General features: G+C 34.2%; 1 protein-coding gene across 2 annotated transcripts in view; it reads left to right on the forward strand.

Moving 5' to 3' along the window:
- CEPT1 (choline/ethanolamine phosphotransferase 1) overlaps nt 1-12587 on the forward strand; it is a 32138-nt gene that overhangs the window by 11324 nt on the left and 8227 nt on the right. The window contains exons 4-5 of one of the 2 annotated variants that reach the window (XM_039841179.1): nt 1131-1272; nt 12078-12162. In XM_039841179.1, coding sequence (XP_039697113.1) covers nt 1131-1272; nt 12078-12162 — 227 coding nt within the window. Of the gene's footprint in view, nt 1-1130; nt 1273-6834; nt 6920-12077; nt 12163-12587 lie in introns of both variants that reach the window. The other variant, XM_039841180.1, reaches the window with a different exon arrangement.

Raw genomic sequence — 12587 nt, forward strand, 5'->3', positions numbered from 1 at the left:
TTAGGGTGTAATTGTCATAAAAAAATCTCATAAGTTACAGAGGTGAGTATAATAGTGGGAGACTAAGAAATTCTAGTTTTTAGTTGGTTTCTTGACATTTGGCATAGCATTTAAAATATTTTAAAAGAAACAAAATCTTTGATAGTTATTCCTCGTAAACTCAGATTCGCAGATGTAGGTGCATGTTAAAGTTATTGTTTCAGTGTATTCTGACATCAGCTTGCTTAGCAGAGGAGAAGGAACAGCTAAGCTCTTATAAAAACTTTTAAGACTCAAGAAAAACTTAAAACTTCCACTGAATAAAAGCTAGTTGGGCATCTCAAAAGACTATTTTAACTAGGTGATAGCAGAATGATAGATATCCTATTTTTTATTTTAAATGAATTGTTTTTGCAATGCAATTTGAGTTCCGAACTTTTGTAGGAAGTCTTTTTATATGTGTGTCATCCATAATGATATCTGCTAAATAAGAAAAGACTGCTATTTGAAGTAAGTAGGTCCCTTTGTGAATTATCTAGGTCAGGAGGTCCCCAGCCCCTGGGCCGAGGACCAGTATGATCCTTTGCCTGTTAGGAGGTGAGCGGTGAGCAGTGAGCGGTGAGCGGTGAGCGGTGAGCGGTGAGCGGTGAGCAGTGAGCAGTGAGCAGTGAGCGACGGGCAAGCCAGCGAAGCTTTGTCTGTTTCATTTGCAGGTGCTGCCCAGCGCTAGCATCACCGCCCCAGCTCCACCTCATCACCAGGCATTAGATTCTCATAAGAGCACTGGTCTCTGCTGCCAAAAAGCTTGGGGACCGCTGATCTAAGCCTTTTGTTTTTCTTCTTGACTCTCTGCCTTATAGTTTTTTACTGCTCATTAGTACATTAAGTTGAGAAGATACGATAAAAAATGCTAAAGTATTTTAGTTGCTTTCAAGAACTTTGGTTCCATTAGGTGGTGGAGTGAAAGGGGAGATTGAAATTATAGGGTAAAATATAATGTAAAAAGTTATATTCTACTTTATCTGTTACCATAGGTCATTGAGAGAAGATTGTACATATACAGCATATCTCTTTGCCCCCTCTGAAATCATTTCCAGCTCAGTGTTTGTTATTCACATTGTCTGGTTTTCATTGTGATCTCTCTTTTGCAGTTTTTGTGGTTCTTGGAACTTGTATTGCGGTGCAACTGGGGACAAACCCTGATTGGATGTTTTTTTGTTGTTTTGCTGGGACATTCATGTTTTATTGTGCACACTGGCAAACATATGTTTCTGGAACATTGCGATTTGGAATGTAAGTAACACTTAATGGTGATTTTTGTTTTCTCTTTCAAATATGGAGAATTTTGCCTTTAGGAATTTGAGTATTAGGAATTGATCAGATCACAAAATTAGTAAAGAAACTGAAAACACTCATTATAGCTGTTACCTAATGGTCTAAATCGTGTACTCGTTCTGTCACACTTTTTTAAAAGAAATATTAGAACCTCCCAACCATTTTAAAGTAATGTGAAACACAGTAGTCCCTCCTCACTCATATCCACTTGTCTTTCCATCAGATAGCTTTACTTTTCTGTTTCTTATTGTTATTCACCTTAGTTCTGTTTTATTTGGACATATAAAATTCCATTTTCAGGAAGGAAACAATAATTTATGAGAGCAGAGAACAACTCTCATCTCTAAATATCATAACTTAATTAGATTTACTTTCACAGTTTTATTTATGAATCTATAAAAATCTAAGCTCTTGATAATTCAGTTGACATGAGCACACCATATAGATTATTACTGCCAATAAAATGCCTAAGAATTAAAAAATACATATATATATACTCCTTTCAGACTTCAAAACTAATAGTTCCAACCTGGTGATCAGAACTTTTCCATAAATATTAATGAGTAAACTAGTGTTGGAATGAGGTTGAGGATGGAATTTACCAACTGGTGTTTAAGTGTCACAGATCCTATTTACACTGCTCGAATTGGTCTTTTATTTTTTTTGTGGTGTAGGATTAAAAGAGAACTTGAAAACATTCTGTATACTTCATGAAATGTCAAAGTAAAAATCTGATGGCAAATGATAGGAAACACCTTAACCTAGTCTCTAATTAATATGAATCATTAATGGATTTTTAAATTTAAGTCCCTGATAAACTTAGTTTTCTAGGCCTTGAAAAGGCCTGAATGCATAGAAGTTCATCTCTTCCCTATAAGTTCAGTTCAGGTGATTTTTACTAAATTATTTAAATAGAATTTAAGATGTTTTTAACTTGTACAGTAACTGAATAATTATTAATACTTTGGATGTTAACTAAGGGACATGTCTCAGAATAATTTCAAAATAAAGGAGTTTAGGGAAGTTTTTTAAGGCCCATCTTAAGGTGTTATCCTGATTATAAATGACAGTAGTGGACATGAGTGAAAACTGTCTGCCTGTGCATTCATCAGCAGTTTATAAATTGATCAATGCTCAGAAAATGTTGAAGCTTTCTAACATTTTTTAAAAAGCAGGAATTGAAAATATGTGCAGATGTTTTTTGTCAGTATTGTTTTCATAGCCTTTAGTTCATCTCAATGTTTTCATAGTCTTCCTCTGCCTTAGGTAAAACCACAAAATGTAAGACTTCTAAGATCACTTGGTTTGCCCTAATTCAGTTTTAATTTTTAGTGATGTTACTGTTTTCAAAAATAGAAGAATTCGTAATATCTGAATTTCACAGTTTATGTTTCATTGGTTATTATCTCACAATTAATTTTCATGCCCTTATTTTGAAGGCTTATTAATCATCTAGCCCTAATTTATTCTCTTTCCCTTTCAAGTAAATCAGCACCAGCCATATGGTGTGGAAACCGAAGGAAGGAAAGAGAAATCCATGGAAGCAGGAGAAGAGTAAATAGTTGGTGTTTGTAGGAGTGATTTGCTGTCACAGCTTTCTATTTGCCAATCTTAGAATTTCCCTGATGGTGTATTTCTTTGATGAAATATGTACTTGGAGAACTGCAAGCAGTTGCATATTGTTAGATCTTAAGATGCCCGTGGGGGAGTGGCAGGAGATAGGTTGGAGAAGCTCCAGAAAATCGAGGGCATTCTATGTCCTGCCAAGGCAAATCTGCAGGCAAATGACAGAAGTACCTTTTGGGAAAACAAATCTAACAACATTTTGGAGAGTGAATTGGAGTGGGCTGTGACAGAAGTAAGGAGACCCCTTAGGAGGCATCAGCATAATTAGTGTGAGGACTGATGATGTCTGAACTAACCCAATTACAGTGCTATTAAGGGGTAAGATGGAGAGACATTTAAGAGGTAGAAACTATAGGATATAGTCTCTGTTTGGATATGGAGAACGAATGAGAGAACTTAGGCTGGAATGACTCCCAGTCCTCCTCAGATGATTGGAAGGTGGAGAAAGGCAATACAGGAGAAGGAACCTATTTGAAGGGAAAGTTCTATCTAGAACATGTAATGAGGAATTTTAGATATCCAGATAGAATAATAGCAGAAAAGATAAACGAGCCTAGAAAGAAGCCTGTGAACATTACTGAATAGCCAGAGTAGGAGAAGTTATACCAGAATGAAGAGCCAGAATAGGAATGAATTTCAAAAGAGAACTATGCTAAATGCTGCCAGAACTCAAAATGAGGACAGAAAATTGTACATTGAATTTGGCAGTACGAGGCCATCCAGAGTGGTTTCTCCATAGTGGTAGGGTAGAAGCCAGATCATGGGGATGTATGAAAGAAATTGACTAGAGAAAAGATTGGAGATCTCTGAAAAAAAAGAGGAGAGAGAGGATGATTTATGGAGCTAGATTGCTAAAAGTGTAGAAACAAAGGACTTTAGGGTAATAGGAGCGACTAGATGAGGACCCTCTCCCACTGAGACCGTATTTTGAATTTAATATTTCAGTTTAAATTAAATATTAGTATCATAAGGAATTGATTTTGACTTGGGAAAATTGTATACAATTTTCTGAAATTCTGCATTCACACTAAAGCAACACAGTATTTTTTAAATTAAAAGGCAGCTACGACAATCAGAAATATGTTTCAGGTGCTTTACATTTAAGGAGATATCAAAATACCCATGTAATGGAGGCATATAGAATAATATAGATCCTGCTAAAGAAGTCTTAAAAATGCCATTTTGTATTTTACATGTTTTTCGAGAGAAGAGAGAATAGGCACATGTTTAATAGGTTAAATATGGAAGTAAAGTTTGTATGCATGGAGGAGAAAGCCCAAATTTTATTTTGTTTAATTAGGAAAGAACAAGGTCAACTCTCAGTTGTAACTTGAGTAGAGAAATTTTTAAAAATTACTGTTAATCAGAAAGTGAAAGCAGCCTTATGCACCTTAGAGATTTTATTTTAAAACATTTTTATTTTAATTGTTTTATTTTAATGTTTACACACGAGTGAGAAAAATCACAAGAATTTATTTTTTATATGTAATAAATTCAAGTTATGTATTTAATAACCTTATAAAATAGTATGTTTGCCAAATGAGAAGTTTTTGTTTGTATTTCTTAGTCTCCTAATGCCAGTATTTTTAGTTGCTGTTATATTTGCTCTTATTATCTTAAACAAAAATAGGCACAGTAATTTAATGCATAACTAAGTAATTTCCCCTCAAAGTCAGGTGTTGTGAGAAAGCCCATATGATTTGGATACATCATCCCTGAAATTATGAGCCTTATCTTCCAGCACTTTGCCCTGATCACAGCTAAAAGCTGCCTTACGCAGAGAATGTTAGTACCTGTCACATCTAGGCAGACCCATGCCCCTGTAGTGCTTCTGGAGTAAGCAAGTAGAGATCCAGTGGTGATGAGTACTGCTCTTTGGGACCCTTCTATGCTCAGCTTAGGCCTTCAGGATTTTTATTAGCCTGGATGTGAAAGACTGGGGAGGAAATGGGCTTAGAGGCTAGAACTTCAGAGAAGGATTGGGTCAGAGGAAGAAGATTAGATTTATGAATTGAAGCTCATCTGTAAACACTTGTAAAATATTTTTTTAAATGTTTATGGATTATATTAAATGGAAGAGTTCACATTTCCTCTTTGAAGACCTAAACCTTTCATATCTAGGTATTTTTAAATTTATAACTTCTAGATGTCTGTATAGAATCACTGTAATAAATGCTTAGGAACCCTAAATAATCTTTAATAAGCTAGGTTTATGTAAAACATGGGCCTTTAAAAAAAATCCTTCACACCATGAAAGGTAGAGCTCTTAAATTATCATTTCAGGAAAAAAATCTCTTTATCTTTTCAAGAGAAAAATAAGAAAGAAATTATAGTAAATTGAACTTAGGGCAGTATATCTTGCCCCAAGTGTTATCTTCAAATTATGTTTTCTATGTGTCAGCTCTGGCAAGGCCCATAACTTTCATAGACCCGAGTCTTGGATTAGATGATATCTAAGGTTCTTTCTGTGAGTCTGTTAATTTTACAGATGTTGCTTCTAATGTACTTATTATTTATAATTATGGCAGACAGAGTATGATCTTCACTTTGTTACATTTTTCAATTCATGCTTCTAAGGTTTCACATTTATATTAGTTAAAAACCATGCCATCACACATAACTTCTGACTTTTTTTATATAATCACATGAAAAAAGTTAATAGACCGTTTAACTGGTAGTTTGACAAATCCAGTTCACCTTCTTATCTAAGTAACCTTTAAAGAATAAATATCCAATCCTAGTAGTTAAAAACTGTTGTCCATTAATGTATAATCCACTTTCTGTGGATTAAGAATTAGGAAACTTCCTGTTGAATGCCTTTATAGGATCTGTGTATCTATAGATGTTTAAGGTTTTATTAAACACCAGAGGTTTTCCTTTAAGTTTCTATTTTCCTGTGTTTTTTTTTTTCTCAGCAATGATTCATTCATTTGGATTCTGTCCATTTTAATTTTTATCAAATTTTTATAATATCCCAAAACAACTGTTTGTATTATTGTAAAACCTGGATTGCAAGTTGGACTCTGAGATCGTCAGGTAAAATCGTGGACCTCTTTCTGTATCATTAGGATTCCTCAGTACTTAATTTTGATTATGCCAGTTTTATTGAAACCTGTTCTGAACCACTATTTTTGTTACCATCTGTGTTCTAAAGCTTTTTTTTAGCAACTGAATTGGATATTTTACTTATTTTTGCCACTGATAAACAACTCCAGTAGAGTTATGATGCTGGTGTGGAATTAAGGGAAGAGGAAGAGGAAAAAGGTTAAGATTTTGGACTGGAGATTATCAGGAAACAGGACAATGAAATGGCCAATTAGAATCTTGCTCTAACCATATCCAAAAAAGTCACACTTTTCCTTTCCACATGCAAGTGCTAATTTTACTGAGATAGCAGAGGTGGGAGCCTGATGAGGTGTGGGGCAGTGAAAGAGTGCGGGATAGTAATAGTTTTTCAGACACATAGGTGACTGTGCATCGGGGCTTCTGGGAAGCATTTCTGTCTGCAGGGAAGTCTGGGTAGGTTCTGGCACTGAACGGACCTGTGACACAGACAGTGTGATCATTTGGCAAGTAGTAATCACTGTTCCGAGGTACTGAGAGTTGAATGTGTTTTCAGTTCTAGTGTTTCCAGCTGCCGATTTAGTCATTTATTCAGCATGTTATAGTTTTTAAGCTCTTGTACTATTTTGATTTGGGTAAGAAATAAACCTGTGTATCCTATGTATGCATAGGATAGTAATCGTATTGTATAAATTATATCATTGACTCTTTGGACGTCTTTATAAGGAGAATGCTACCTTTTAAATTTATTTTTGTCACCTGTATTAATAGGGCTCTTTAGCAAAAGCTCTGAGTAAAGTTATTTTGAAATGTTTGTTTCCTTATGCATAGATTCGATGTTACAGAGTCCCAGATCATAATTATAATAAGCCAGCTTCTCACAGGAACCCTGGGACCTTGGTTCTGGAACTTCACGGTAACCGTTAGAGTATTCATGCTGTCCATTGAACAATGGCGTGAAACTCAGACAGCACCTTTGTCATGCACAGAGTAATTAAAAACAACAAAATAAAGTCTTCCTGGTGGTATTTCACAGACAAACAGATTATTAGAAGTATAATTTTAATATATAATAGGGCAATAAAAATCCACCCTATTAAACAAAAATTTTTGAAAAATAATATTTCTGGTGATTTGATGCTAAAAACAATTATCTCACTTACCTACTATACTTAACATCATTTTTGTTCTATGTAATATTTTTAAAACAAATACCTTTCCACCATTAAATAGAATTTTTTTGGTATTTATATTTTGAAAACAATAAAGCAATCAGAGTTTTCCTTAGATCAATTGAGGGGACTTTTTATAGTAATGTAGAAAAGATTCTGTTTATTCTCTTAACTTCTTTAGCATAACCTTTAAGCAATGTAGTACTAGTTCTTTTGCTTCTATTTTCAGTGATCTTGGTTTTTTAAAAAATTAATGCTAGAAGCTATTTTCACTTTTATTTGTTATGTTTACTGTTTTCCTCTCTTATCTGCACTTTTATAAGTATCCCTAGCTTTAACGTTAACTATAGTCATCCTTTGAATACCCTCCTTTTTCAGGTTTTTTGTTTTTAGTAAATACATATTTCCTCAATTAATGCTAAGAGTAAGTAATGCATCTTTTATTTCTCATACTAGAAGTGTAATTTTGAACTTATGACTTATAAAATATCCAGATTTATTAGGAAATGATTTCCTGGTAGAATAGCCCAGAATCCTTCACAATTTAGTATGAAAAGGTTTATTTACAAGAAAAATAGAGCTTAGATTCTGTTTATTTTGCAGTTCAGGGAGTGTTGGGGAGCTATTCATATGGACAGCTGACAGATTATTCTAGCAATGCAAGGCTACTTTAGATTTCCTACACTGAGTCCCATTGCCCCCAAATGCTTTGATAATATGATAGAAATAGTGAATCTCTGGTAGCAGAGCTGTTTCTGAAAGATATCTTGCAGCGTTGTAAATCCAGTTATTCAATAGCAGTGATGATGATTTTGGGGACAAATTAATAATGGGGATATTCTGCATCTTTTTGTCCTCATGAACTTGAAATGTGAAGAATACTGAGAAGTTAATTTCAGGAGCAAACAAGCCATTTTCAATTGAATTCACACTGTACTTACATAATTGTGGGATTCCCTCCTACGGTCAAAACTGTGCATAGTTTAAGATGTGTCATTCTTTAGCATTCCTTTTCTCTTAACCTGTCTTCTGGTACTTTCTCTAAAGAACTGAAGCTTTATGCTCATGACACTTGACTAAATTTATAATTTTTAATATAAATTTATAATTTTTAATAGCTTGTTTATTAATATACTCACCAAGGATCATTTTTACCAATATTCTTACTGAAATTAAGAGACTATTGATTGTATGTATTGCATACTTGTCTATGATAACAAGTACCATGTATTTATAGAGCCCTTTCTATTAAAGGGTTTCTGGAGACTAATGCATTTGAACTTTAACATCATGAAAAATGTTTTTTCTTCAGATCTACTGTTTTTTACCAATTGCTGCTAACTTGCAGAGATTTTTCTTGTGCTTTTAATATTTGTTGCTTTAACCGATTTGGTCATTGAAATGAAATTGCCAGATGTACTTTTTGCTTTTAACAAAGTTCAGGGAAAACATTAAGCTTCAGAAAGAGTGGTATTTCTAATTTGTCTCCAAATTAATTTAGTTTTTTAGCATCCAAGCTTCTGATGTCAGCTACTGCCTATTGTACTCTACCATTAGGGAATAGTCTGTTAAAGCACAGAAACATTATCCTGAAACATATAGAAATCTTAGTGATAGCAAGTTAAAAACATATGACGGATGATTGTCCCTGTTGATTAGTAGACTAAAAATTAGAAGAGTGTCGTCAGCCCTGTGTAGGAACAACACTCCCAGTTTCTTTCAAGGCTCTGCCATTTATTGTCTCTGTAACGGGCCCTTGGAAAAGTTACTTAACCTATCTGAATACATTTCCTCATCTGTAAAATTGTGATAATAGGTCCTACCACCTGTGATGGTCGTGAAGATTGAAGAGTCAAAAATGTAACATGCTAACCACAATGCCTGGCATATAAATGGCATTCCTTATCACTGTTCTTATATTAATGTTAAGACTCGTGTTAGTAACTCCCAGTAGCTTCCAGATATCTTCCAGAATTGACTATGCTAGTTTGAGAGGAAGAATATGTCTGCGATCCCTTCTCTTAACTCCAGCATTATTACTAAATGAGATGAGAGGACTCTCTTCTAATTCTTCTGTTTCCAAAGATGATAGGGAAAGGCCGCCCCTCAAATTTGAGACCTAAATTTTAGTTCAGCTTGGGGACTCGCTCTATTCTAGATATTGGGTGTTTTTCTCTTTTTACTCAAACTCACTAGATGGGTTGGGGTTTTTTGTTTGTTTTTGTTCGTTTTTGGTTTTTTTTTTAAGTCTTCTCAGATAATCTGAAGATTCGTATAGTCATTCACATGGTAGATAATACTGTTTTAAATAACTAAGCTTATCTCAAAAAGAGATGCTTCGATTTTCTCTGTATATAACATTTGAATTAAAAAACTCAGTTGTCACCAGCTGTAGTGTTATGTTATTTAACATGAAGCTTACGTGCCCAGTTTGCCCCTTATCAAGGATAGGAAGTAAAATATTGCAAGGCAGTATATTAAATGCCTAGGCTAATCTGTATTCATTCTACCAGTCTTCACCCTACCCATGGTATTTCTGGTAAAATATACAATGAATGCCATATTCCGGTTATGCATAAATTCCCTAGTCTTTCAGATCCATTTATAAATAATTGCAAATCTGTAATTGCAGATCTGTAGTTAATAGCGATCTAATCGAATAGGATTCCAGGCACCTTCAATGACTTTTTAAACAAAATGTTTCATTTTAAAAAATAGCTCACAAGTCAAATTATACAAATCAGGGTTTCTTTGACGTTGTGAATTTAGCCCTAGTATATATTGTGTTAACCAAGCTAATAGTCAACCCAAATTACAACACTATTTATTATGTATAGTTTAACAAAAAAAAATTTATGTTTAAAAATTAACTACAAGTATATCTTTGAAATGCATATGTCACATCTCGAAGAAAAATAGATTAAATTGTCTTATTTTGGATATTAGAGGGGAAAGACGCTTTAAAAAGCCTGGGAAAAGATGATTAACATGCTTACCGACTCTCACGGGATGTCAGTTAAATTCCTTTACATCCCTCAGTTAATACTGAGTCTTGTTGGAATTCAAACTAAACGCATTTGTTAGCTCTCCCAGTGTGGGGCTTTATAAAGATCTTTCATGTTTCCTATTCTCTTTTACATTTATCCAAGGTACAAAGATTAATTGCATAAGGTTCCCATCATTTTTATTTTGTAATTCTATACTTCTGGCCCTTCCCCTCCCAAAAGGCTACTTCACATATCCAGCAAAATGTTGTAAGATGTCTGCCCTCCTCCACCCAGGACAGAGTCGATCATCTTTGACACCTGCTTAGTCTCCTGAGTCTGCTACTGAGTCTAATTTCCCTTATTGGCAACACCACTCACCAGGTCAGCTCTACAGATTCTTTTTAGCCTAATTCAGTCCATTTTTTTTCCAATAAATGTGTATTTCAAGATAACTACATCACTCTATGTTTGCAGCTTGATAAGCTTCTGTTTAAAAAAACATTCTTGAGCAAACAAAGATCAGTTTTTTTAGTTGCGGGAAACTGGTTTCAACCTAGTTGTGGGCGTGAGAGCTCAGTATCTTAAGTTCACTTTAGAGACTGTTTTCAGTATCAGTTTTAGAAATGGGGCCTCCATTCTGCTCTGGGAAGTGACCCTCTTGATGATATTTACTTAAACTGATTTTTTAAAAATTTACTTTCTTAATAGATAAATTATTCACTTTAAAAACTAATAAAAAAAAGTTATGCAGTTAACAGTCTCCTTCCCATCCTCATCTCCCAGCTGCCCAGTTCCCACATTGTCCTCCAGTGGGTAACACTGTTCTTAGTGTGTAGTGCATCCTTCCGGAAATTTGTTATGTAATGGCAAAAAATAAAAATAGAATATTATTTTTCATTTTTTTACAAAAAGTAGCATATACACATTCTTGAACTTTTTTTTTTTAACCTAATATATCTGATATTTTTCCATATCACTATGTAAGGAGCTGCCCCACCCTTTTTTTAAAAGCTACCAAATTTTCCATGGCGTGGAACTACCATAATTTTTATAACCACTCCCTCAATGAGTGATGTTTTTGGATCCAATAATCTGAGAATAATAATCTCAAGATTTTATGAAGCACTAGTCTGCAGAAGGAAAGAAACACCAGTTTATGGCTTTGTTTTTCAATCTTTTTGCCCATATTCTTTTCTTCAGACTTTCTAATTTCTACTGCCCTGTTTTTGTACCAGGTTTGTCTCTTCTCAACTGTAAGGTCATTTTCAGCAACCTCCAAGCTAATTCTTGACTACTTTCACTATCTTCTTTTCAGAAATCTTAGGGTAGTTATCCTAATAAACATAAGAATCTGATTGAGAATTGGGTAAAACTTTTTTCGTACCCATACCATAGAAAGCATTAAATGAATATATCTAAAGGGCAGTAAGTTTTGCAAGGTCTCAGTGATTTATGTTACGTTAGTAAAAGCACACCATTTCTTCCATTTGATGCTACAAAACACTTATTTCAAGATCTCATATTACATAGTGGTACCGTGCAATCTTCTGTTTGACACTCAAAATATTTAATACACACACACTTCTTTTCTTTTTTCTTTTTCTTTTTTTCTTTTTTTTTTTTGGTGGGAAAGGTTAAGTTATAGTTTCAGCCCAACTTCAGTGCGTCAGAAATTTCCTTTGGAAAGGAGGGGTTTTTATTGCTCTGTGAAATTCATCAAACTAAATTAAAAGTCTCTGGATGTTATTTGATTTTGCTCATAACAAATTTTTGACACCTCCTTTTCCCTTTTCCTCAATATTTGAGATTTTTTTTCTATTGTGCATGATAGAGGAATGCTGCTAAGCTTGCAATTAATTAACTTGAAATTGTTTTGAGTAATTCTGCTTTTTTGGCTTTTTTTTTACCTAATCAGAATTGATGTGACTGAAGTGCAAATCTTCATAATAATCATGCATTTACTGGCAGTGATTGGAGGACCACCTTTTTGGCAATCTATGGTAATTCTATTCATATTGTGTATCCCATGTAATGCATGTTGTCATTTGCTTGTGTTTCTAATATAGGATAATCCAGTTAAAGGGTAACATGTAAAAATATCCTTTGAAAATCAAGAGTCACAGCAGTGATAGGACACAGACTTCTCTTAGGGCATGGTGAATTTTACTACTTGAGTTACAGGGTATATTAGGTGCATTAAGGACCATTTTTGAAGGCCGTCTGAATTATTGTCATCCTGTTTTACATCTGAGGAAACAGCAGGTAGTGGACCAAGTTAACCAATGACAAGATTAAACCAGACCTTTTATTGTCTTTCTGAACTCTCTGAGTCTACTAGTTTTTCTGTCATGTGCTTAAAGCTGAATAACAAATTTGGGGTAGCACATTCACTCTGGCCCCAAAACAGAACAAATACTTATTAAAA

The sequence above is a fragment of the Pteropus medius genome, unplaced genomic scaffold (assembly GCF_902729225.1).
Source record: "Pteropus medius unplaced genomic scaffold, Ma_sr-lr_union100, whole genome shotgun sequence".
NCBI classification, from domain to species: Eukaryota; Metazoa; Chordata; class Mammalia; order Chiroptera; family Pteropodidae; genus Pteropus; species Pteropus medius.